General features: G+C 40.5%; 2 protein-coding genes across 3 annotated transcripts in view; one reads left to right on the forward strand and one right to left on the reverse strand.

Moving 5' to 3' along the window:
• pik3cb (phosphatidylinositol-4,5-bisphosphate 3-kinase, catalytic subunit beta) overlaps window positions 1–19,219 on the forward strand; it is a 149,934-nt gene extending 130,715 nt beyond the window's left edge. For both annotated transcript variants that reach the window (XM_062067965.1, XM_062067964.1), the window contains 11 exons: window positions 4,054–4,175; window positions 4,700–4,843; window positions 6,555–6,654; window positions 7,964–8,160; window positions 8,233–8,342; window positions 8,424–8,502; window positions 12,405–12,572; window positions 12,668–12,791; window positions 12,867–13,012; window positions 14,984–15,116; window positions 18,426–19,219. In XM_062067965.1, coding sequence (XP_061923949.1) covers window positions 4,054–4,175; window positions 4,700–4,843; window positions 6,555–6,654; window positions 7,964–8,160; window positions 8,233–8,342; window positions 8,424–8,502; window positions 12,405–12,572; window positions 12,668–12,791; window positions 12,867–13,012; window positions 14,984–15,116; window positions 18,426–18,563 — 1,461 coding nt within the window. In that variant the 3' untranslated portion in view covers window positions 18,564–19,219. The remainder of the gene's footprint in view (window positions 1–4,053; window positions 4,176–4,699; window positions 4,844–6,554; window positions 6,655–7,963; window positions 8,161–8,232; window positions 8,343–8,423; window positions 8,503–12,404; window positions 12,573–12,667; window positions 12,792–12,866; window positions 13,013–14,983; window positions 15,117–18,425) is intronic.
• Window positions 19,220–23,680: 4,461 nt separating this feature from the next.
• LOC133663478 (uncharacterized protein K02A2.6-like) lies at window positions 23,681–26,634 on the reverse strand. Its single transcript, XM_062067966.1, has 2 exons — window positions 23,939–26,634; window positions 23,681–23,873 (listed from the first exon to the last, which is right to left on the reverse strand). The coding sequence occupies exons 1-2, from the start codon at window positions 26,534–26,536 to the stop codon at window positions 23,835–23,837; spliced, it is 2,637 nt and encodes an 878-aa protein (XP_061923950.1). The 5' UTR covers window positions 26,537–26,634; the 3' UTR covers window positions 23,681–23,834.
• Window positions 26,635–27,604: the final 970 nt, after the last annotated feature.

The raw sequence follows: 27,604 nt of genomic DNA on the forward strand, positions 1-27,604 counted from the left end.
AAACAGCATCTCCAGCACCGAAAATCAAGTTGAAGAATGGTTGAAAAAGATTGACAAGTCTGGTCTGCCTGGGAAATACAAGTGCTGGATCTACCAGCATGGCCTACTCCAAAGACTTATGTGGCTTCTCACTGTGTACGAAGTGGCCATAACAACAGTTGAAGGGTTGGAGAGGAAGTTCAACAAGCATCTTCGTAAATGGTTGGGAATACCCCCAAGCTTTACATCTACGGGGCTCTACATAAGGTCGGGTCAGCTCCAGCTCCCCCTGTCTTCAGTTGTGGAGGAGTTTAAAGTCGCAAAATGCAGACTTTCCCTGACGTATAGGGACTCCCAAGATCAACTCATCAGGGAAGCTGGAATAAGAACAAGATCTGGCAGGAAGTGGGCCGCCAGCACTGCTGTTACCCAGGCAGAATCATCTCTCAGGACCAAAGATACCATCGGAAGCCCTTGCACTGGAAGACAGGGTCTAGGAACATCACATTTCCAGCAGTGGTCCAAGTCCACTCCCAGGGAAAAGAGGACCATGATCCAGGATGAAGTTCGAAACCTTGAGGAAGAAGGAAGAAGAGCTAAAGCCGTCGAGCTCGCAACCCAAGGTGCCTGGACAAGGTGGAACCTTCCCAAGAGGACCGTGACGTGGAGTGAACTGTGGAGGCTGGAGCCGTTTCGTATCTCGTTTCTGCTCCGAGCAGTATACGACACCCTGCCGACCCCAGTCAACTTGCATGGGTGGGGAATGAGGGAGGACCCGCTGTGCAGGTTGTGTGGCGGTAAAGGAACTATGGCGCATATTCTTTCTGGGTGCAAAACAGCATTGACCCAGGGAAGATACAGGTGGCGCCATGACAGGGTGTTGGCAATGCTCGCAAACATCTTAGAGCAAGAGAGGAGAAAGAAACACCCGGCCAAAACTAAGCCACTGCTGAGCACCATCACCTTCGTGAAAGAGGGTCATAGACCAGTTGTCCAAGGCCAAGCCAAGCAAAACTTCCTGCAGTTGGCCCAGGGTTGGGAGATGGAGGTCGACCTGGGGAGGAAGCTCCTCTTCCCAGAGGCGGTACTGTCCACCACGCTAAGACCAGATATAGTTATAATCATCTTGGTGGAACTTACTGTCCCATGGGAGGAGGGATGTGAGGAAGCGGCAGAGAGGAAGAAAACAAAGTACCAACAACTTGTCCAGGACTGCCGGGACAAGGGGTGGATGGCATGGCTGATGACAGTGGAAGTTGGATGTCGAGGATTCCCTGCTCAATCTGTGTGGAATCTGATGACAAAGGTCGGATTGAGAGGTCACTCGAGGAAAACAGCCGTTCGTAGGCTGGGAGAAGCGGCAGAGAGAGCCTCCTGTTGGCTCTGGCATAAAAGAGAGGACAATAGCTGGAAGCCTGGATGAGAGGGGCAGTGATCTGGCCAATCACTGCTGACCCACCAACCGGAGAGTGTTGTGGTTAAGGTTCAAAACACTCGGTGAACGTTGGGGACCACCTGATGACCTCTTGTCCAGGCCAAAGCTTTATCCATTAGAAATGGATTAAAATAGCATCTTTGGTGTATTTGCAAACAGCACTGCATTTTATTTTACCTCATTTTATAAATCCCACACATATCCATATTAATGTGGATATTTCTTACTCATCTTTTTGCATTCTAAAACATAAATAAACTCTAATAATAATATAATGAAAACTAAAAAATCAAGAGGTGGCTAACAATGTTGCTAATGGTAATTACTGTATGCCTTTCACTTTTTTATATATTCTAAAACATAAGTAAACTCTAATAATAATATAATGAAAACTAAAAAAATCAAGAGGTGGTTAACAATGTAGCTAATGGTAATTACCTATTTTGCATATGAAGCCCTCTAAAAAACATCTAAAAAGCACCAACAATACCCCATTTGCATGCCGTGACCTGTGTAATAACCATGTAATAGCGACATAGTTATCATAAGAGCCAACTACTTTTAGTAATTGATCACTGAGGTAACGTAGCTACTGCAGCTATTAACATACTGAGCCAGTGAGATTCTGCATCACCTCTGAGTTGGTAAAAGTTTGTGCTAGCTTATAAATCACGGCTCGCATATTTGTATGGTAGAAGGCTGTGTCCATGGTCTTAGCACTAGTGCTAAATGATGTTTAGTGTTTGGCTAGAGCTGCATCTGTAAAAGGTTCTGCATAATCATTTGACCCAAGGTAATCGTCGTTAACACTCACTCTGACATGATTAATAGTAGTTATTGTTGTTGATGGAAATAGCAAACGTTGCTATGCGCTCTGTGAAATCAGTGAACCGCCAAAAAGTTCCGGCAACAATACGGTATATATTTCATGTTATCATGAATGTGCCTGTTACTACAGTACATGCAGTACATACTTATATAATGTATATAAAACATTTATGGAAGTTTTTGGATGTTTTTAGAGGGCTTTGATGGCGGAGTAGATCGAATCCCCATCATCTGCATTGTTAGGTGTCTCTTGCTAGTGTTTATTTACACAGATGGTTTATTTTAGCCATTAGTGTTCTTGTCTCATAAAATTAAAAAAAAGTGCATTTCCCCTTTAATAGGGCCCTGACATTCCATGCGGGTTGTTTGGCACATGTACACTACCGTTCAAAAGTTTGGGGTCACCCAAACAATTTTGTGGAATAGCCTTCATTTCTAAGAACAAGAATAGACTGTCGCGTTTCAGATGAAAGTTCTCTTTTTCTGGCCATTTTGAGCGTTTAATTGACCCCACAAATGTGATGCTCCAGAAACTCAATATGCTCAAAGGAAGGTCAGTTTTGTAGCTTCTGTAACGAGCTAAACTGTTTTCAGATGTGTGAACATGATTGCACAAGGGTTTTCTAATCATCAATTAGCCTTCTGAGCCAATGAGCAAACACATTGTACCATTAGAACACTGGAGTGATAGTTGCTGGAAATGGGCCTCTATACACCTATGTAGATATTGCACCAAAAACCAGACATTTGCAGCTAGAATAGTCATTTACCACATTAGCAATGTATAGAGTGCATTTCTTTAAAGTTAAGACTAGTTTAAAGTTATCTTCATTGAAAAGTACAGTGCTTTTCCTTCAAAAATAAGGACATTTCAATGTGACCCCAAACTTTTGAACGGTAGTGTACTTGCAGAGAAATCTTCGATTAATACTTTTTCGTTAAGTGCTTTGATGAAACAAAACCCTTTCTGTAGAATGTGTGTAACATTCCTGGATCCACCCCCTTCACAATGCCCAGAAATTGAACCAAAGCCCGCAGATTGAGAGTCAAGAGCGCGACATTGTCTGACCTGTGATGTCAGCAAATATCTCCATATATGGTGAAGTTTTTCCCGATAGCTCTGTCTGAGTCCATCATTGTAATCCGACACTGCAGTCAATAAGATCCTTATTTTTCTTCTATGCTCTTGTTTTAGGGTAGACTGGCTCGTACATGCACATGCACCCTCCGCCATTGCCATTTATAATACAAAGTAGCGTATACTGGTAGTTTAAACTTATACGTATTTGTCAGTAGACTATATGGAAGCACTTAAAACTACAATATGGCTGGCGGGGAGAAGACTGTCGAAGTGCAGGCACATAAATAAGACAGCCCGCATAACCGCACATCTTGAAGAGACGGTCAGAAAGCGGCTTAAAGATGGTCTGTAAAATAATCTATGCAACATTTTGACCAAAGAACCACCATTACATGTTATGTAGACCACATAAAGTGTTACATGTAGTAAAAAAATCATAATATGACCCTTCTAATGTGTCAGGCAGTGAGCTTTACCACACAGCCACCCGAGCTGGCATCCGTTACATGTGCATTCTGAACGTTTTGTTATTCTTTCGTTTTTTTTCCGCCAACCTCACAGATGAAAATTGTCCATCTTGGAATCGATGGATTGTGATTCACTGCATGAATAAATCACATTCTTTTAATCAATTTATTCATGCAAATTAATCTGGAGGAATGTTTAAAATTTGACAGCCCCACTTTAAACCACTTAATTAGAACATTGTTTGTGTGTCTGTGCTACTCAGCTGCAGGCGCTGCTTCAGATATGGCCCAAATTGAGTCCAAGAGATGCACTGGAGCTTCTGGATTTTAACTATCCTGATCAATACGTCAGAGAGTATGCTGTGCGCTGCCTGTACGATATGAGGTAAACATACATAATGTCCCAAGTTTCCCAACACACACTTTTAAATGCAGTAGGGGTGGGCGATACTGCAAATTTAAAGTACATACAGGGCCAGTATTGCCGATACCAATACATAACACTTGACATTTTTTTCTATTTGCATTTAATTTCTTGGGCATAATAATCACACTGAACGAAGATTTTAGGCGAGCAAAAACATGTTTTTAATCAACACAATGACAAATAAGACAGATATAGTACCTTTTATTACTTACAATATCAAGAACACAAACAACAGACATATTTGTGAAAATAAATGGGAAAGAATGAAAAATATCTATCTCATCAAGCTGGAATGAATTTGAAATTGTTGATACCCTGGGTATCAATACTATCGATTTTTGGCTACATCTGCCTATTCACGATACTGTGCTTTTATCTTACTCTCCCTCTACATTGTCCATGTCTTCCAATCTAAGAATTTCTGTGACGATTAATAATATCTCATTTTGACTTTTATTTTATTTCTTCCTGCTCTTCCTAAGTAATGAGGAGCTGTCGCAGTACTTGCTACAGTTGGTGCAGGTGTTGCGTTATGAGCCCTACTATGACTGCGCCCTTACCCACTTCCTGCTGGAGCGAGCCCAGGGGAACCGTAAGATAGGGCACTTCCTCTTCTGGCATTTACGGTGTGTTTTTTGTTTGTTTACATACAAAAGTGCTAGTAATTGTTTTGTAACAGTTATTTTTTACATTTACTGCAAAGGAGGTACAAACCCCGTTTCCATATGAGTTGGGAAATTGCGTTAGATGTAAATATAAACGGAATACAATGATTTGCAAATCATTTTCAACCCATATTCAGTTGAATATGCTACAAAGACAACATATTTTGATGTTCAAGCTGATAAACTTTTTTTTTTGCAAATAATCATTAACTTTAGAATGTGATGCCAGCAACACGTGACAAAGAAGTTGGGAAAGGTGGCAATAAATACTGATAAAGTTGAGGAATGCTCCTCAAACACTTATTTGGAACATCCCACAGGTGAACAGGCAAATTTGGAACAGGTGGGTGCCATGATTGGGTAGAAAAGTAGATTCCATGAAATGCTCAGTCATTCACAAACAAGGATGGGGCGAGGGTCACCACTTTGTCAACAAATGCGTGAGCAAATTGTTGAACAGTTTAAGAAAAACCTTTCTCAACCAGCTATTGCAAGGAATTTAGGGATTTCACCATCTATGGTCCGTAATATCATCAAAGGGTTCAGAGAATCTGGAGAAATCACTGCACGTAAGCAGCTAAGTCTGTGACCTTCGATCCCTCAGGCTGTACTGCATCAACAAGCGACATCAGTGTGTAAAGGATATCACCACATGGGCTCAGGAACACTTCAGAAACCCACTGTCAGTAACTACAGTTGATCACTACATCTGTAAGTGCAAGTTAAAACTCTCCCATGCAAGGCGAAAACCGTTTATCAACAACACCCAGAAACGCCGTCGGCTTCGCTGGGCCTGAGCTCATCTAAGATGCACTGATACAAAGTGGAAAAGTGTTCTGTGGTCTGATGAGGCCACATTTCAAATTGTTTTTGGAAACTGTGGACGTCGTGTCCTCCGGACCAAAGAGGAAAAGAACCATCTGGATTGTTATAGGCGCAAAGTTGAAAAGCCAGCATCTGTGATGGTATGGGGTTGTATTAGTGCCCAAGACATGGGTAACTTACACATCTGTGAAGGCACCATTAATGCTGAAAGGTACATACAGGTTTTGGAGCAACATATGTTGCCATCCAAGCAACGTTACCATGGACGCCCCTGCTTATTTCAGCAAGACAATGCCAAGCCACATGTTACATCAATGTGGCTTCATAGTAAAAGAGTGCGGGTACTAGACTGGCCTGCCTGTAGTCCAGACCTGTCTCCCATTGAAAATGTGTGGCGCATTATGAAGCCTAAAATACCACAACGGAGACCCCCCAACTGTTGAACAACTTAAGCTGTACATCAAGCAAGAATGGGAAAGAATTCCACCTAAGAAGCTTAAAAAATGTGTCTCCTCAGTTCCCAAACGTTTACTGAGTGTTGTTACAAGGAAAGGCCATGTAACACAGTGGTGAACATGCCCTTTCCCAACTACATTGGCATGTGTTGCAGCCATGAAATTCTAAGTTAATTATTATTTGCAAAAAAAAAAAAAAAAGTTTGAGTTTAAACATCAAATATCTTGTCTTTGTAGTGCATTCAATTGAATATGGGTTGAAAAGGATTTGCAAATCTATGTATTCCGTTTATATTTACATCTAACACAATTTCCCAACTCATTTGGAAAGGGGGTTTGTACATCAAAAGGTGGATGACAATAATGTTTTGTGTCTCTGCTGCCTCCTGCAGGTCAGAAATCCACATGCCGGCTGTTTCAGTCCAGTTTTCCCTCATCCTAGAAGCCTATTGTCGAGGCAGCATACCTCATATTGAGGTTCTAAAAAAACAGGTATGTTCTTTTTTTGTACATGCAAACTCACTCAAATCCATTTTCGACCCATTCATAATGTTCAAATATGATTGACTGCACGCTGCACAGTGGTTAGGATGTTAGCACATTCAGGAGATCGCGGAATCTCTGTGTGAATTTTGCATTTCTTCCCGTGGTGCATGGGTGCATGCAAAATATGCACGGCAGGCTAAAGCTGCTGTATGTCACTTGCTCAAAATTGCATTATTTTAAACCAAAAAAATATAAGAACACCGCCGGATAGCAAATGTTAGCATTAGTGGTTTTGTGTGTGTATTTTGTAGTGCCAATTTTTGGCGAACTACATCATTCGTGTGCGCGGGGATAGACGCAGTACACCAGCGGAAATGGATACGTCATCACAACTCTGGTTTCGGTTAGCAAAGTATTTTTTTCAGCGGGCAAATTTTTGGTGCATCACTCGTCAATAGTGTGCAAATAATTGGCTGTATGTAATATATGAACATATATATTTTTATATTGTACAAATAGCGATTGTTGAAAGACCGGAATTGACGCTGTAGCGTATTTGCTTACATGTTACGTACATTGTGTAAATTGTTTATGTAAGTGAGCTGAAAAATGGAGCTAACTTAAATCCACGCTGATGTCCCGTGCCTCCTCTTCTTAACAGCCATAAAAAAATTAGAACCTTCCCAAATATATTACACTGTATATTCATTCATACATTATATTTGTATTTACTTTAATTTATTTTCACGTGAAGAAACACACATTTTTTAGGTGTGGCGACCATATCTATGGTAGCAATTTTTACTTGATTTTGTTGTAGTATTAGCACTTTCCTTGTTCATTTACAGAATCCGGTCAACTTCCTTTGTTTTCACTTTATCGAACTGCACATGCAAGTGACGTTGAGGCCACAGTGGCCTGTGCGTGTTTATTCCAGAATCTGACAAAGATCACATTTTCCTTGTATTGTAAACAGTCAGCTGGAAAAAATAAGTTTCCGAAAAAATCAGATTTTTGCCACTTTGGCCTGTAGTGTAAATGTAGTCTATAATGTAGTTTCTGACGTTGGGTCCCTCTGACTCCCCCTACTTCCTCGTCAGACCGTGTCATGTGTTGGCCAATTCCTGTTTTGAAGAGTGTGCACATACACCTTCTCATATTAATGTGTGTTTGAGGAAATCATGCATGTGGTTCTGATTTGGTAGTACAGACGCCGCATTAGGGAATTTGTGACTAATCTGCTGAATGGCAAAGCTTTAAATCAACACAAAACCACATTTAAACCATTGAATCCTAAAATTTGCTTTCCAACTAGGTGGAAGCCCTAAGTAAGCTAAAGTCAGTCAATGAGCTCATAAAACTTGGAACAATGAAGAATGCTCGGGGTAAGACCAAGGAGGCCATGTTGACCAAGGAGGCCATGATGACTTGCCTGAGGCAGAGCGGCTACTCGGAGACTCTCTCTGACCTGCACTCTCCTTTAGACCCCAGTGTCCTGCTGTCTGGCATGAAGTGAGAGAACAATCCTACTAATCTCGGAAGGTGTGAAATCACCTTTTAAATTCCTCTGTCTTTATTTGTCAGTGTGGAGAAGTGTCGCTACATGGACTCAAAGATGAAACCGCTCTGGATTGTTTACAACAACAAGCTGCTGGCAGGAGACACCCTGGGAATCATCTTCAAGAATGGTGATGGTAGGAAAAGTCAGGATATGGTTTTGAGCACAGGAGAGTCTTAAATTTCAATGGTTTTAAGTGCTTTTTTCTCTTTCCTAGACCTAAGACAAGACATGTTGACACTGCAAATTTTAAAGTTAATGGATCTGCTGTGGAAGGAGGCTAATCTGGATCTCAGGTGTGTGTGTGTGTGTGTGTGTGTGTGTGTGTGTGTGTGTGTGTGTGTGTGTGTGTGTGTGTGTGTGTGTGTGTGTGTGTGTGTGTGTGTGTGTGTGTGTGTGTGTGTGTGTGTGTGTGTTTGCGTGCGTGCGTGCGCGCGTGCGTGCGTGCGTGCCAATAAACACACAAGGTTGTTTTTTAAACATGGTACGCTATAGGCTACAAAAAGCTAACAGCTACACAATAGCCAACAAGCTAGACATACATAACAAGTGTCCTTAAAGGCCTACTGAAACCCACTACTACCGACCACGCAGTCTGATAGTTTATATATCAATGATGAAATCTTAACATTGCAACACATGCCAATACGGCCGGGTTAACTTATAAAGTGCAATTTTTAATTTCCCGCTAAACTTCCGGTTGGAAACGTCTATGTATGATGACGTATGCGTGTGACGTCACGACGGCAACGGAAGTATTCGTACCCCATGTGTCACCATACAAACTGCTCTGTTTTCATCGAACAATTCCACAGTATTCTGGACATCTGTGTTGGTGAATCTTTTGCAATTTGTTTAATGAACAATGGAGATTGCAAAGAAGAAAGTTGTAGGTGGGATCGGTGTATTAGCGGCTGGCTGTAGCAACACAACAAGGAAGACTTACTTGGATAGCAGAGGCGCTAGCCTCTGCTAGCCGCCAACCGCATCTGTGATCGGGTGAAGTCCTTCGTCGCGCCGTCGATCGCTGGAACGCAGGTGAGCACGGGTGTTGATGAGCAGATGAGGGCTGGCTGGCGTAGGTGGAGCGCTAATGTTTTTATCATAGCTCTGTGAGGTCCAGTTGCTAAGTTGCTAAGTTAGCTTCAGCGTCGTTAGCAACAGCATTGTTAAGCTTTGCCAGGCTGAGAATTATTAACCGTGTAGTAAAATGTCCATGGTTTAATAGTATTGTTGATCTTCTGTCTATCCTTCCAGTCAGGGATTTATTTATTTTGTTTCTATCTGCATTTGAGCCAGATGCTATCACGTTAGCTCAGTAGCTAAAGAGCTTCGCCAATGTATTGTCGTGGAGATAAAAGTCACTGTGAATGTCCATTTCGCGTTCTCGACTCTCATTTTCAAGAGGATATAGTATCCGAGGTGGTTTAAAATACAAATCCGTGATCCACAATAGAAAAAGGAGAGTGTGTGGAATCCAATGAGACCAATCGAAAGCTCGGGAAGTTTGTGTATTTCCTTTGCTGATTCCAATTACAATATTGAACTTTATGCCTTATGGTTTAAATTTTCTAAGATACTTCAATTTAGATTTTTACAAGGTCTTAATTGGGTTGTACCGTTCAGGGTTTTGTGCGGCCGATTATGATACCTATAAGAAATAGACCAATACCAATCATATGTATCAACCATATGTTTTCAATACCGATCATATGTATCAACCATAAGTTTTTTAATTCATTTATGGTGCGTTCTTTTGGCAGTTACAATATCAACACAATATTTTAATGAGTTCCTTGTTCTTTTTTAATACAATTATTTGATCAGAACAAACACAATAGTACACAATAAGTAACCAAAAGCTATCTACTATCCTTTGAAATCCTTTGGTTTTTGCCTTCAAATATTGTATTATTAATATTATTTATTATATTTTGTTTATACAAATTAACAATGACTAAATCATCTCGTATTTGGTGATATTGCTACCCTTAGTACTGACGTGACCAGTTTATGGATCTGCCCTCCTCTTACATGTCGTGTACTGACTATGACATGACTGCAGTTTGTGCATACCTGGACATAAGAAAGAATCATATCAAAGGTGGATTTGACAAACTGTACCTGTAGATTTGTCCTGACAAAAGCCAGTATATTCAACAATTGTAAAGGGCTGGTGATGGTGATGATGATGATGTCAGAGATCGGTTTAGCACTCGGGTTGTCTCTGGCAAACTTTTTGCATTTTTCAAATGCTGAGGCCAACGGAACAAGCCCCAGGGCCTCTCTTTGCGGCTGGCTTTTGGGGCAGCTTCTTGAACAGCAGGCGTCTTCCTCGACTTTCAAAACAGTGTTGTGGCAATGCTGGCGTTTCAGTTGTCTGATAAAGTTTGATGTGTTGACACTTGATGTTTTTCCCTTCCTCGCAGCAGTGTGTGCAGAACATTTGGTACAAATGGCATGGAAAATGTATTTCTTTGACCACACGATCGACGCCATGTTTGTTTACAATGCACTCGGGGGAGTTTCATTAACCTTACAGCAAAGCATGTTTTAGAAAGGAGCGCTTAATTTGTTCACCCTAACCCACCTACAACACAGTTTGGGTAATCTTGTCTCATTTGGAGCATTTTTTTAATTGGATATCGGAGGTATTTTTTTATCTGCGTGACGTCAAAATATCGGTGCAATATTTTAAATCTTGTTTTTCAGCCATAAAAGCTTTTCTCTTGAATAAAAGGGTACTGGACGGGAAAAACATATTGCACAGATGCAAACAAAGTTCACTAAAAAAAGGTTGAGAACCACTGGTCTAGCACCAACAATAAGAGTGCACAAATCAGGGGCGGCATGGCATAGTGGGTAGAGCGCCCGTGTCAGAAACCTGAGGGTTGCAGGTTCGCTCCCCGCCTCTTACCATGCCGTTGTGTCCTTGGGCAGGACACTTCACCTTTGCCCCCGGTGCCGCTCACACCGGTGAATGAATGTTGAATGAATGATAGGTGGTGGTCGGAGGGGCCGTAGGCGCAAATTGGCAGCCACGCTTCCGTCAGTCTACCCCAGGGCAGCTGTGGCTACGAAAGTAGCTTACCACCACCAGGTGTGAATGAATGATGGGTTTTTAACATGTAAAGCGACTTTGGGTACTTAGAAAAGCGCTATATAAATCCCAGTTATTATTATTATTAAATCACAATCACAATTCATTTATCCTGATTCAAAATCAAGTCATAATTTTAAAAAAAAAATCGATTTAACACGCGAAGTCCCAGAGAAGGGTCAATTGACATTTTTACCTAGAAAACACACAAGAGGGTCATTTGACCCCTAGTCCCCCCTGTGGACACTCCTTTTGTTATGAAAATGTGGCTGTTAGTGGCACACGGCAGGGGGCCACTTGAGCCTGTGTGGGGGAGGGGACCTTACAGCTCAAGCTTTAGTTCTGAGGTAGGTTGTGTGTGTTTTTGCAAGGATCAACAGAATGAAGGGATCAACACTCTGACATTTATTGTTAAAAAAAATACAAAACAAAACATATTTACAAAGAATGAAAAAGCAACTGTTTTCCCAGTTTTGGTGTGGAGGGTTGTTGCAGAAGCAATTGTTATTTTTGTGTGCCAAAAATAGTTTAAAAAAAAAAATTTACAAAGAAAAAAGCATATTTACAAAGAATGAAAAACCATGTCCATGTAAACGTGACTGACATACATTTGAGCAGTCACTCACAATCCTGGCACTGCCATTGCTCCTTTCGGCATTTCCCACATGTATAATTTTTCTGTCTACCTAGACAAACTGCCCCTAACAGCCTCATTACCATAACAAAATGACTGATTAGTGTATTCGGGAAAAGCGTCGGGCCAAATGACCCCTCTCTGGGTCTTCTAGGTAGACAGAAAAATGCTGGGACTTCTAGTGTTAAAAGAAGGAAACATTTTTTTATTTTTTTTTAACAATTTTTAAAAATACATTTGTAGGCAATATCAGTGCAACAAGAAGCAGGTTGTCTAACCTATAACCTGTTTTGAAAAAGTTTCATTATAATTAAAATACTAAATAATATATTGCGAGATTCGGATTAAATCGGGAATCAATTCTGAATCAAATTGTTACCTGGGAATCAAAATCAAATCAAATTGTCAGGTGCCAAACATGCAATACGCTTAAACGTTTGCTTCTTTCTCCCCATGCCATTCAGGGTTGTACCGTACGGTTGCCTAGCGACAGGAGATCGAGCGGGGCTGATTGAGGTTGTGTCATCATCTGATACAATCGCCAACATCCAGCTGACCAGCAGCAACGTGGCTGCCACTGCAGCCTTCAACAAGGACGCTTTGCTCAACTGGCTCAAAGAACGTAACACTGGGTATGACCGTGCCATTTCAGCCATGCTTTGACCGAGTGCGCTAACTACGACTTGTTTAACAACAGGAAAACTAAATGAATTATATTTATTAACAGTGATGCTCTTGATCGGGCCATCGAGGAGTTCACTCTGTCATGTGCAGGCTACTGTGTAGCCACATACGTGCTGGGCATTGGAGACCGCCACAGTGACAACATCATGGTCCGTAGCACCGGACAGGTGGGGAAAGTGATGTTTTTTCTTTTACATCAATTGTATTACAAATGGTGTATTTATTTTTGGTGCCTCTCTCAGCTTTTCCACATAGACTTTGGCCACATACTGGGAAACTTCAAGTCAAAGTTTGGCATCAAGAGGGAGCGTGTACCATTTATCCTCACGCACGACTTTATCCACGTCATACAACAGGGCAAGACTGGTTACACTGAAAAGTTTGGCAGGTCAGTAGCCCTTTATTTGCCCTATCACATCATCATGGATCTGTCCAGTGTTTACCATACAGTAGTACCTCAACTTAGAACCTTAATTGGTTCTGTGACTAGGCTCTTAACTCAAAGCAATGTCTACCATTGAAATGAATCCAAATCAATTTAATTAAAATGTATCAAAATGTATTAATTAATTGGTGCTTGGCCCCCAAACAGCACAATTTTAACACGTAGCATGCCTTTTAAAAAGAATAACAAACTTTTAGAAAATAAATATTGTATAAAAACAATACAATACGATGTACTACTAACAACTACAGTAGTTTTTTTGAACTAATGTAATAATGTACAGCATTTACCTTGGAGAGTGAACTTCTAAGGTATCTTCTTCAAACTGCTATTCTGTCAAACACACAATCAGCAGCTTTTCAACATTTCGAGGGTAATTAGATATTATTTTAACATTCTTGCTCATCAGACGAGCAGTGATACGCTTAGATTGTTTCGCCAAGTTGTCCCGAACGGCCGAATAGCGTTACAAATAATAATAGCGTGCTTAGCCGCGGCTCGTTCAGAAGTTGCACAGTCCAACTTCACCAATTTATTTTGCTCTGGTTTCTGAATGATTAGTTCCAGTGTGGACAAAGATGTCGATGTTGTGGTCCAGTGGTTGTCGTCTATCATCACCCTTCACAAGAAGGAAATAGTGTCTAGTCACCGACAGCTGCAGTTGCTCCTTCTGGAGACACTGTCCCTTAGTGTTTTGGAAGAGAATGTCTGCTCTCACTCGGATGCCGACTGATGGAATGTTTATATCTTCCCGTTTAGATTAAGAATTATTCCTAATCCTCACGCAGGTAAAAAGAAAAAAAATGGCCGCAAACAAGCGTTTTTTTCATGTCTTAGACCCATCTCTGGGTGTAAGTTAGACGTAAAAAATGACCAACTTCTCGGTTTATGGCAACAACCTTCTATTACACAGGTGAGAGGCATGATTTATACTCTAGAATTACCTTTTTGCAACTCAGAGGCGATTCAGCAGTTTACCGGCTCAATATGTCAGTATAGAAGCTAGTTAACTCTCTGTGAATAATGCGCCGCTAATAATAAAATATCTGCCTTGTAATAACAATATCGCTAATACTTGTTTAATAATCAGGTCACAACATGTAAAAGGAGTATTGTTGGTAGTTTTTTAAAAAATTTAAAGGTTTTATGAGCGCAATAGAGCTGCATTGTTAGCCACCTCGTATTTGTTATATATTCCAAGTTAGAATGCATTAAAAAAAAGAAAAACATGTGTTCTTGTCTTACATAGAGATTGTGAATAATAGGCAAAACTCTAAAAAAAAAAATTGCAGTTCTCCTTTAATAAGACAGAACAATATTTAATGTTTATTCAGTCAATAAAGTATCTTGTGTGTGTTGTATATTTATTTTAAATAAAAGTTGGTAAAAAAGATTTCAGTGTGTGTATAAATAAGTTTTCAACAATAATACAAGAGAAAATACACAAAAATACATTCAAACTTGTACATCCAGTACTTGATTCTCAAAGGCATTTGAGGAACATTTAACATTGTATAATCATTCCACCATAGAAAATTATGGTTAAAATGATTAAATGTCCAGAATTAATATTGCGTACATTTCTATGATTGAATTAACTTTTGACTGGAACATTCAAGTTTCAACTTTCTGTTGCTGTTTGTACTATGTGCATCCACCAGCAGATGGCAGGATAAACTGTGGTTATTCATTTTAATGTACATGATTGTAATTGAGATCATATTACTGTATTTTGATTGCAGCATGTACATAAATCAAATATATAATTTTTTACTATTGACATTTCATAGAGGGTGTCTGCCCTAATATATGTATCAGTCATAGTTTTTACATAACCAACATTTTGAGCACCCTACTGTACACCATCATATTAACAGCAAAATATGTGTAAACTCTCTTTTAATTTCTTGGCAGTTTCCGTCAGTACTGCGAGGAGGCCTATCTTATCTTGAGGAAGAACGGTAACCTCTTCATCACGCTGTTCGCCCTCATGCTAACTGCTGGCCTGCCTGAGCTCACCTCAGTCAAAGACATCCAGTACCTGAAGGTACAACACATGTATTGGTCGCCATTCAATCAGAGAGCAGCGTTATGCTACAAATCACTCCAAATAAGATGCATTACATTGTGCATACATTGCAGTACATTATGATGCAATGCAAATAAAACCGTATTTGCTGGACTATAGAGCGCACTGGTATATAATCCGCACCCTTTACATTTTAGAAAAAAAAATGTTTTTCATATATTAGCCACACTGGACTGTAAGATGCAGATATTTATATTGTGAAATTAGTTATTTACACACAAAAAAAAAGTATATTGTTTATTTACATATCGTAATTGTTTCCAAACGAGGATTGTCACACGGCATTAAAATACCAAATACCGTTTTTTTCGGACTACAGAGCGTACCGGTAAATAAGCCGCACCCACTAAATTTTAGAAGAAAAACATATTTTTCCATATATTAGCTGCACCGGACTAAAAGCCGCAAATATATACGTGGCGAAATGAGTTTTTTACACACAAAGATTTTGTAAATATTCATATACATACCTTGTTTCCAAACGGTGCCTGTAAACGCGGCAGTAAAATGGCTGATCAAACAAAACAGAAGTCATTGTCATGGACCAACTAGCTGCTGAAGCTAGCTCTCTAGCTAAACCGACTCAATAATTCCACTGTGACGTTTTGGTGAATTTACTGAGGAATTTGTGAAACTGAAACAATACAAAAAGAATGCCATTGTAAGTTATCACTAACACAGACACTCGTAAACGTGTTAGCATATTCGCTAATGACGCTAGCTTGATTACATCACAACAGCACATAAAGACATCAAACATGGGACGGTTTAGTAACTAAAAATAAGTTGTTATATTGTAAAACGTTCAAAAGTTGCTTGGAGTGATGAATGAAGAATCCATATGAAAAGAAACGCTACGAATGACTAGTAGACAGAACGGCACTTCTACTTCCGATTGAAAGCACTAAACAGGAGGGAGGCGTTCACCCTGCAGCACCTGCAGTGAGCAAACTCGTCCAAAAGATGGCACCATTGCACAAACTAACACACCTTATCAGTGTATTTGCTTGTGTTTTAAGGAAAACGATTTGCATTATGGCCATTAGTGAAGAAAAATCCATTAATTAACAGCACCGTTTTATAAGCCGCAGGGTACAAAGCATAGGACAAAAATGTCGGCTTATAGTGTTGATTGTAAGGTACTGCATAGGTACTGTACTGACAGTTTGATGTTAAATAAGTGTCAAGAGGCAACTCAAATTAGACATTTTCAACTCCAATTTCTCAAATTTCTCATTAGTAATACCAAAGTGCAAAATAACAATGTACCAGCATGTTAACTATGACTTTAAAAACACAATCATATCTCTGAAATTCAACAACGAAATGCATTTGAACAAATGCGCTAGCTCAATGCTAACTGACATTGAAAATTGCAATTAGCATTAGCAATTTTACATGGCGATTTTGTACACCTCAAAATATGAGAATTAAGTAGACATTTAAGATGTACTTTCCACTTAAATAGTTGATGTATAATTTACATAAATACTTACGGGTAAACACTAAGGCTCAGCAAGAGACAGGACAGGCACTTTGATCATTTTAATCAAATCATACACTGTGGGTAAGCGTTTATCTAGGGATCTGTATTTTTTTGTTGTGTTCATAAGTACAGCGCAATGACATTGCCATTAGCGTCAAAGATAGCTAGAGGTTTCACACATCACAAATTGTTTTTTTTCTTTCTCATCTTCAGGAACTGTGGGATAAACTAGGCCATATTTGAGCACTTTTAATACAGTTGTTTTTAATCTGGACCTAAGCTAATGTGGTCTACATAGTGAATAAAGGTTTGAATGCGACTTTTTTCACATTTTCACAAATAGAGTTAAGGTTTATCAATTGACACTGCAGTGATATTGTGTTGGTGTCACTATAGTGGACATCTACTAGATTTAAAAAGCCGCCTACATTTGACATGCAAATACAATTATTATTATTATTTATTTTTTATTTATTTTTTCAACAAATAGTTGCGCAGAAAGATATATGAAATGCACAATTATGGTCAATTAGCCAAATAGTAAACAAGAACATTTACCTTATTTTGGAATTTTTCCTTTTCCTTAAATCCATTTATTTTTTAATTTGTTAACAAAATATTGTTTATTTATTTATATATTTATTTGTTTCCCTATTTCTATTTATTTTTTCTTGTTTTATAATTATTTTTTTTCATTGTTATTCTTTTTTTTTATCGTTTTTCTTTCTTAGTTTTATGTATCCATCTATTAGTCAGTGAGATCATCTAGTCTAAATTTGAGAACTTCAAGTACGGCTGTTTTTAACCTGGACCTGAACTAATATGGTCTAAGTCAGGGGTGTCCAAACTTTTTGACTGGGGGGCCGCATTGGGTTTAAAAATAAAAAAAATAAAATATATATATATATATATATATATATATATATATATATATATATATATATATATATATATATATATATATATATATATATATATATATATATATATATATATATATATATATATATATATATTTGTTGTGTTATGTGTGACCATGTTTGTTAAACTTTTGTGCTGGTTTATTTATTTTTCTGCACCATGACGAGGGAAGGTTGTCTGGAATGTGCCATATAAGTAAATGCTGTGATTTGATTCCCTGCAACTACAACTAATGGTTGAGTTACTTTTGATGGCCACCAGATGGCGACAAAAAGGCAGCTATAAGACCTTTGGCAATTAATATATATTGTTAATACACATCTCCCTCCAAATTCTTTATTGGACTGGGCTTTGAAGACGCCGGCGGGCCGCACTTGGGTCGTGGGCGGTAGTTTGGACTCCCCTGGTCTACATGGTGAAATAAATGGTTAAATGTGACTTTATTTTCACAAATGGAAAGGTTTCACAAACCATACATTTTGTTGGGATGGAACTGTATTCTTTATTCTCATTAATATTCATATTTTTGTTACGTTTATGTTTTTTGTCATTAGCACTACAGTCGTGACAAAATGATTATGATATTATATACATATATATATATATATATATGTATATATATATATAAATATCGCCCACCATTCACATTGGAAGCTAAATTGCGCCTCTTTAGCATCAGTCAGGTGTAACAAAACAATCAAGACTTCTTGAGTTAAACACGGTCGCACAGATTTTTGATTTTTTTTTACATACACAAATTAGTAGTCTCATAAGATTTGTAGACGTTCTTTTGGGATGGCTTGACTATATGAGAACAATGTGCTTTACATTCTGAGTTGTCCACATCTTCATCCCCGCAGGATTCCCTGGCGCTCGGTAAGACGGACGACGAGGCACTGAAGCATTTCCGCCAGAAATTTGACGAGGCTCTAAGAGAGAGCTGGACGACCAAAGTCAACTGGATGGCCCACAATGTGGCAAAAGACAACCGATCCTAGAGCACCTTAATGAAGGAGGATGCGGGGAGGTAAAGGAGGGGCCACCTATTTCTACAGAAGACTCCATTCTGACTTTAAACCTCACCTTCGCTCTCTGGTGCCTGAACAGAAAGTGACAAAGTCGCTGCACCTTTTTTTCTGCAGCCACACCAAAACAGATGAAATATGTACCCATTTGATCCTGTAGCCCCGATGAATGAGCAGAAATGAAAAGGAAAAACACCTCCGGAGCTTATAGAAAAGGTAAAATTCTCTTAAAAGTCCAATAAATGCAGCTTTGACAGTGGAGCTCCAAGCGTAGCACATTGCATGTTTAATAGGGACATGTCTTCGTTCCACATTATTGAGACCAGCCAGAGTTTGTTCTTATTTTTCACTTGAATCAGTTCGGGGTATTAAACACTGGAAGATTGCAGAAAGACGTGTGGGGGATGAAATAAAAGCTCAAAACGAGTCTTAAAAGGGGTACAATGTCTGACAAACAGAACAAAATCGCCAGGCCTCAGCCTGTTTGTTTTTTCTGTGTTGGTGTTGCAAATGTGGTTCGCATTACTTGCCAGCTAAAGTCTTAAGACACTGGAAATTATCAAATGTACAAGCGTTTATTATGTTTGTTTTCATAGATGTTTTATTAATTAAAGTTATTTTCCACTGTGCTGCCTTTCCTCTTGTGGTTTATTGTGTGCCTAATATTACAGCCCAATGTACACTATATTGCCAAAAGTATTTGGCCACCTGCCTTGACTCACATATGAACTTGAAGTGCCATCCCATTCCTAACCCATAGGGTTCAATATGATGTCGGTCCACCTTTTGCAGCTATTACAGCTTCAACTCTTCTGGGAAGGCTGTCCACAAGGTTGCGGAGTGGGTTTATAGGAATTTTCCAACATTCTTCCAAAAGTGCATTGGTGAGGTCACACAGTGATGTTGGTCGAGAAGGCCTGGCTCTCAGTCTTTGTTCTAATTCATCCCAAAAGTGTTCTATGGGGTCCAGGTCAGGACTCTGTGCAGGCCAGTCAAGTTAATCCACACCAGACTCTGTCATCCATGTTTTTATGGACCTTGCTTTGTGCACTGGTGCACAGTCATGTTGGAAGAGGAAGGGGACCACTTGGAGGTTGGGAGCATGGAATTGTCCAAATTGTTTTGGTATCCTGGAACATTTAAAGTTCCTTTCACTAGAACTAAGAGGCCAAGCCCAACTCCTGAAAAACAACCCCACGCCATAATAATTCCTCCTCCACCAAATTTCACAATCGGCACAATGCAGTCCAAAATGTACCGTTCTCCTGGCTACCTCCAAACCCAGACTCGTTCATCACATTGCCAGATGTAAAAGCGTGATTCATCACTCCAGAGAAGGCATCTCCACTGCTCTAGAGTCCAGTGGCGACGTGCTTTACACCACTGCATCCCACGCTTTGCATTGGACTTGGTAATGTATGGCTTAGATACAGCTGCTCGGCCATGGAAACCCATTCCATGAAGCTCTCTGCGTACTGTACGTAGGCTAATTGGAAGGTCACATTAAGTTTGGAGCTCTGCAAAGACTTTGCAGAAAGTCTTTGCACTATGCGCTTTAGCATCCGCTGACCACTTGGTGGCTGACTTGCTGCTGTTCCAAAAATCTCCACTTTTCTTATAATAAAGTTGACTTTGGAATATTTAGGAGCAAGGAAATTTCACGACTGTTTTTGTTGCACGAGTGGCATCCTATGACAGTTCCACGCTGGAAATTACTGAGCGCGGCCCATTCTTTCACAAAAGATTGTAAAAACAGTCTCCATGCCTAAGTGCTTGATTTTATGCACCTGTGGCCGGGCCAAGTGATTAGGACACCTGATTCTGAGAATTTGGATGGGTGGCCAAATGCTTTTGGCAATATAGTGTATTATGGGGCATTCTATCCAATGAATGCCAAGTGCTGTCCCTTAACCAAAAAAAGGGTTAAATAAAAGTATTCAGACATAGATTTTTACTGAGATTATGTTACGATCTGTTTAAACCCAGGGCATCAATTGAAGTAGTAATAAGATAAATAAATACAAGGGTGCATTAGGGTGCTTTGTATTGACAAGTAGCTGTCCCCAATCGTGACCCCTAAATTTCAAATAATGAAAATACCCCTTAAAGCATTTTTTAGATTTTTTTCAAAGGTGTAATTTAAAAGACCTTTGTGATTAAGGTTAAACAGAGGTTGAAAGACATACATTTATTGTAGGTTTGATTTTCAAAATAAAAAGCTGTGCTAAAGCTGTTTTAGAGGTGTGGCTGATTCTAATTATAGGCCACACCCCTACATTTTTGACCAGGAAGTGACCTTGCATTTCCGCCCCTCATGGCTGCATGGTAAGTAACTTAATCCTATAGTTTTTTTAAATAAATGTGTTCCAAAGCCTTGAAATCAGTGTGTATCTTCAAAAATGGTCACTACCGCACACATATTCTCTTCAATTATGTAAACTTTTTCAGCTTTTATGCAACATATGTTTTTATGAATGTACAACTCAACTAGCCATGTGCTTGTTAGCATTATTTAGTTATGGTCAAAATTAGCGAGAATTGTCACACCCCAAACAAATGATAACGTTTCCAGTGTGACATGATCATTTCGGTAGTGACAACATGAAATGGAAAGTAGTTTAATAATAATAATAATACATTTAATTGGGTATAGCGCTTTTCAGAGTACTCAAAGACGCTTTACAGGATAAAAAAATAAAATATAAAACAGTTCAAAGTAGTAATATAAAATACAGGAAATATTAAAGCAGTAAAATACATAATACTGGACATTTACAAGACACAGAACACTAATCACTGGTTAAAAGCAGATCTGAAGAGGTGTGTTTTGAGAAGGCTTTTGAAGGTAGGAAGGTTTAGTTTAATCCTACTATTTTTAAATAATTGTGTTCACAATGTCTTAAAATAAGTCATGGTCTTCAAGAATCATTGTTTTTATCTATTTTAAAGCAAATAAGCATGTTTTTAATGTAACGCTGGTTTCTATCCGATAATGGCTTTTTTGCCGATATTCCGATATTGTCCAACTCTTTATTACCGATTCCGATATCAACCGATACCAATATATACAGTCGTGGAATTAACACATTATTATGCCTAATTTTGTTGTGATGCCCCGCTGGATGCATTAAACAATGTAACAAGGTTTTCCAAAATAAATCCACTCAAGTTATGGAAAAAAATGCCAACATGGCACTGCCATATTTATTATTGAAGTCACAAAGTGCTTTTTTTTTTTTAACATGCCTCAAAACAGCAGCTTGGAATTTGGAGCATGAGGAGGTTGAGGGGGGGGGGTATATTGTAGCGTCCCAGAAGAGTTAGTGCTGCAAGGGGTTCTGGGTATTTGTCTTTTGTGTTTATGTTGTGTTACGGTGCGGATGTTCTGCCGAAATGTGTTTGTCATTCTTGTTTGGTGTGGGTTCACAGTGTGGCGCATATTTGCAACAGTGTTAAAGTTGTTTATATGGGCACCCTCAGTGTGACCTGTATGGCTGTTGACCAAGTATGCCTTGTATTCACTTGTGTGTGTCAAAAGCCGTAGATATTATGTGATTGGGCCGGCATGCAAAGGCAGTGCCTTTAAGGTTTATTGACGCTCTGTACTTCTCCTTACGTCCGTGTACCACTCCGTACAGTGGCGTTTTAAAAAGTCATAAATTTTACTTTTTGAAACCGATACCGATAATTTCCGATATTACATCTTAAAGCATTTATCGGCCGATAATATCGGCAGCCCGATATTATCAGACATCTCTAGCCAAAACCAAATAAAATGGAGAAGAAAAAGAGTGAAGACTGATTCAGTTAAACACCAAGAATATTTGAAGAAGGAGTAAGAAAGAAATAAAAGCTAGAAAAAAGATTTAAAATCCTCAGAGATTTATCGGCCAGGGAGCAAAGGAAGGCTAAAACTAGTACTGGAGGTCAAAGACTGTTTACAATGCAGGCCAAAGTGGACCAAATCGGATTATTTTCTAAATCTGATTTTCTCCAGCTGACTGTTTAGAACTAAAATGTGATCTTCATCAGACTCCAGTATAAACGCACACAGGCCCCAAAGTGGCCTGGATGTCACTCACATGCGCAGTTCGAACGAAGATGACTGGATTTCAAAAAATGATAAGCGAGCCGCTACTACAGGAAAAAACATGGCCGCCGCAGATCATCGTGTTAGTCGGTTGTGGAGAGGAAGTTGTATAAAGAATGGCTCAGGGACACAGAGAGGTAGCGTTGCTGTCATGTTTACTAGTCATTCCGGAAGTCAACCCCAGCCCCAAAGCACCCTGGGATATGTAGGCATAGCCTACCACTACACCTCCCCTTCTTAGTTCAGCAACAACATATTCAAACACAAACTAATAAGCAAACTTATTCAAACATTTTAGATGAACTTAGACCACTGTAAATGAATAACTCTGACATAGTATTACAATCATCTTTCGCTTACACTTCTTTTTTTTTTTTTTTTTTTCCACAAACAAGAACTTGAAATACTTTAGAGTTCTACAAAACGCTTACATTTCTTTTTTTTTTCTTTTTTTTTTTTTTTCACAAACAAGAACTTGAAATACTTTAGAGTTCTACAAATCAAGTCTCTCAGGAGCCTTTGTCACTCTGCCTGACCTGGTGACTTGTGGTTGTCCAGGAGGAGTACCTGTGGCTCTGAGGTGGATTCTGTTTCTCCTCAGAACGCCCCTGTCAGTCTCTACCAAGTATGACCTTGGTGTGTGGGCATTTCCCAATACAGTCCCAGGGGTCGCTTCCGTGGTGACCCACACTTTCTGTCCAGACGGGAGCTCTGGGAGCGCACGGGAACGGTGGTGGTGGTTGTAGTTTGCAGCTTGCTTGCGTCGCCCTTCCTCATCCTTCTGGCGAAACTCCTGCAGCTCGGGCCATTTAGGGTCCAGCTTGCTTGAAGGCTGCGGCAGCGATGTGCGCAGGTTCCTCCCCATCAGCAACTGCGCTGGTGAGAATCCGTGCTCTAGCGGTGTGGCTCTGTATGCCAGTAGTGCCCTGACTTGGTCAGTGTCTTTTTTCCACAGCTTCTTGACAGTTTGAACAGCACGCTCCGCTTCACCATTCGCTTGTGGGTAGCGAGGACTGCTCGTGACATGTGTGAAGCTGCACTCTTTTGCAAATGCTCTGAATGCCTCCGACGAAAACTGGGGCCCATTGTCAGAAACCACGGTCTGTGCGTAACCATGATGACTAAAAGCATCTTTCACAGCTCCAATGGTGGCCTCAGATGTCGTAACTCTGAGCTCTGCCACCTCGATGTACCTAGAAAAATAATCAACAATAAGCAGGTAAGTCTTTTTGCTCCATTCAAACAGGTCCATCCCCACCTTTTGCCATGGGCGATCTGGTACTGTGGTCTCCATCAGCGGCTCTCTGTACTGGATTCTATATTTTTGGCACGTTTCACACTGGTCCACTGCCTCTCTGATGTGGGCAGTGATTCCAGGCCACCATACCGATTCCTTGGCTCTAGAGCGACATTTGGAGATTCCTTGATGACCTTCGTGAAGTTTAGTCATGATCTCCCTTCTGAGTGCTTGTGGTATCACCAGTCTCTCGCCTTTCATGAGAAGGTCATCTGCAAGATACAGGTCTGCTCTGACCTTCCAGTAGGGGGCAACGTCTGGCCTCAGCGTGTGTTTTTCCGGCCATTCTGTCAGACAGTAGTGTGACACTGTTTTGCATGTTTCATCTGCTTGTTGTGCCCGTTTAATTTCTTCCAATCGTGTGTCTGTAGCGGGGAGTGAGGACACAACAGCATTCACAAACACCTGGACCTCTCTTTCAAGTTCCAAGTCACCAGGTGACATCTTGTCCTGAAGCGGCGCTCTAGACAGCGTGTCTGCAGTGATGAGGTTTTTCCCTGGGACATGAACAATGTCATAATCATACCTCAGGAGTCGCAGACGAAATCTCAGAACCCTTGGTGGCAGATCATCCAAACCTCTGGTGCTCAACAGTGGGACCAGGGGCTTATGGTCTGTCAGGAGTGTGAAGTGTAGACCCTGCACGTAGGAGGTCAGTCTTTCGCACGCCCATGTTGCTGCCAGCGCCTCCTTTTCAATCTGCGCATAGCGCTTCTCTGTATCTGTCAGTCCTCTTGAAATAAACGTCACTGGTTGCCATGAGCCATCAGCCTGTTTCTGCGTGAGAACAGCACCTATTCCGTATGCTGATGCATCTGCTGCTACTTGAGTCTCTGCTGCATTTGAATATTTAGCAAGTGCTGTCGGTGAGCTCAGTCCTTCTTTCAGCTTTTGAAAAGCAGTCTGTTGAGGTTCCCCCCAGACCCACTCATTTTTCTCCCTCAGTAGGTCTTTCAGGGGCACGGTGACAGTAGCCAGTTGTGGCAAGAATTTGGACAGGTAATTTGCCATGCCTATTAGGCGGCGCACATCCTCCGCGCATTCAGGCTCTGGCATCTGAAGAATCGCTTTTGTTTTGTTTGGGTCGGGCTCGATGCCTTTTGCCGAAACCTTGTGACCAACAAAGATCATGTGCTCCTTAGCAAACTCACACTTCTCGTTCAAAGTGAGGCCTTCCTCCTGCATTTTCTGGAGCACACTGTGCAGTCTTTGGTCATGTTCCTGTCTGTCACGGCCATACACAAGAACATCATCTGCATGACACAGCACGCCCTCAAAATCCTCCAACATTTGTGACATCCTTCTTTGAAAATGTTCTGGAGCGGATTTGATCCCAAAGGGCAGGCGGTTGAACAGATATCTCCCAAAAGGAGTGATGAATGTGGTTAATGGTCGTGATTTTGGGGTTAATGGGATTTGCCAAAATCCAGATCGAGCATCTAGTTTTGTGAAAACCTTTGCCTCTGACATCATCGCAAGTGTTTGGTCGACGGAAGGAAGAATATGGCGTTCTCTTTTCACTGCTTTGTTTAGCTTTGTGAGATCTACACAGATCCTGAGTTTGTCCTGCTTTGGTTTTGGAACCACAACCATTCCAGAGCACCAAGCCGTTGGTTCTGTCACTTTTGATATGACTCCCATAGTTTCCATTCTATCCAGTTCTTCACGCACTTTCTCTCTCAGTGGCAGTGGGACCCGTCTGGGTGTTGAGAGAGCATAAGGTGTCGCTCCTTTTTTCAGCTCTATGCGGTACGGCTCCTTCAGCTCACCAAGCCCATGGAACACCGCTGGATACGCTGCTTTGAAATCTGTTTCAGGCTGTGTCGCTGTGACAGCCTCTGCTCTGTGAACCAGTTGCATGGCCTCTATGGCTGGTAGTCCCAGAAGTGGTTGTGTCAGTCCTGCCACAACATAAACATGTTGGTCTGTAAAGAGGCCTTTTGCCAGCATTTTCCCCTGGAAACAGCCCTTTACATTCAGGGGGTTGCGTCCCGGTCCAAACAGTTTCTTAAGTGGTTTCTCCAACTTGCCATCTCGTGTTGGTTTAAAGACACTTTCCGGTATGGATGTCACGTCAGCTCCTGTGTCGATTTTAAAATTAATGGCTTCCCCGTTGAGTAGTATATTTTCCATCCAAGGCCTTGTAGTCTGTGTTTGCACCTCACCTAGAAAAGCATAGTCCTCCTGATCATTGTCACCGTCTGACTGGCACTCTGTGACTGTGTTTACTGCTTTCCCTCTGAAACAGGCCACTGCATAATGTCCAATTTTGCGACACTTGCGACATTCTACATCTTTAGCTGGGCAGTCTTTCCATGCATGTCTGCGTCCTTTTCCACATCGGCCACACTCTTTTTCTCCTTGAGTGTCTGACCTTTGGCCTTTGTTTGAGTGTTGAGGCTTTTTCCCCAGGCGCTGAAACCTTGTCTGAACAGCATCTAAATTTATCTTGGAGTCTCCTTCTCCAGCAGTGTTGTACATTAATGTCTGTTGTTTCTTAACAGTTTCACTTTGTCTCACTCTTTGTATTGTCTTCACCAGGGTCAATTCTGAGTCCATCTGTAGCTGTTCTGACAGCCTCCTGTCATTTATTCCAACCACAATTCTGTCTCTTATTAGCTCTTCCTTCAGATCTCTATAGTTACAATGTTCTGCTAACTTGTATAAAGAATGGCTCAGGGACACAGAGAGGTAGCGTTGCTGTCATGTTTACTAGTCATTCCGGAAGTCAACCCCAGCCCCAAAGCACCCTGGGATATGTAGGCATAGCCTACCACTACAGAAGTAGTCAGATGATGGAAAACAACTTGAGGAGGAGAAATAAGATAACTGCAAAAAGAAAAGTGACTGTGCTGCACACACGAATGACGTAGCTCGACCGAAGACGACGTCAAAGTCCCAAACAGGTCGCATTACAGTCACATTTGAAAAGATCCGATTCCAAACAGATTTGAACAACACCCTGATGTGGCCCAATATGATATGAAACTATTAGATTTGATACACTTTGGAGCGTTTAGACAAATAATATACAATCTAATTTGGTGTCCAGTGTTAATGAGCCAAAAAAAACATTAGTTTTCAGAAGGGTACACCCTAAACAAGACGCCATCTCATCGCAGGGCCAGCACAGATAGACAACATTTACACACTGGGGACCATTTAGTGTTGCTAGTACGCCACGCAGTTAGGGAAGAACATGCCAACTCCACACAGAGCTCTGGAATGGAACCCAGGACCTTCTCGCTGTGAGGCACAAGCACTAATCACTGCAGCACCGTGCTGCCACTGATTACTGAACCCACGTGGGTACTTATTTTCAACTGATATTAACAGTTTTCTCCAAAAATAAATTATTTTATTGACCACAAAACATATGTATTTGTAATATTCCCAACATGAAGCATGGTATATATAGGTGGAGGGATTAGGATACAATCTTGCAAACAAAATAGTGGTCACTACCGAAACATGTGCAGTCACTTTACAAAGAAAATAAAGTGTATTGGGTTATCAACTACAATATTATGATACTGATTTGTTGTATGTTAAGTTTTAGAAATCATTAACTCTGAAACTAACCTGATCAGTGTTATGCATTTTAGAAAAAAAGATTGCATAACGATT

Source organism: Entelurus aequoreus, linkage group LG13 (genome assembly GCF_033978785.1).
Source record: "Entelurus aequoreus isolate RoL-2023_Sb linkage group LG13, RoL_Eaeq_v1.1, whole genome shotgun sequence".
NCBI lineage: Eukaryota > Metazoa > Chordata > Actinopteri > Syngnathiformes > Syngnathidae > Entelurus > Entelurus aequoreus.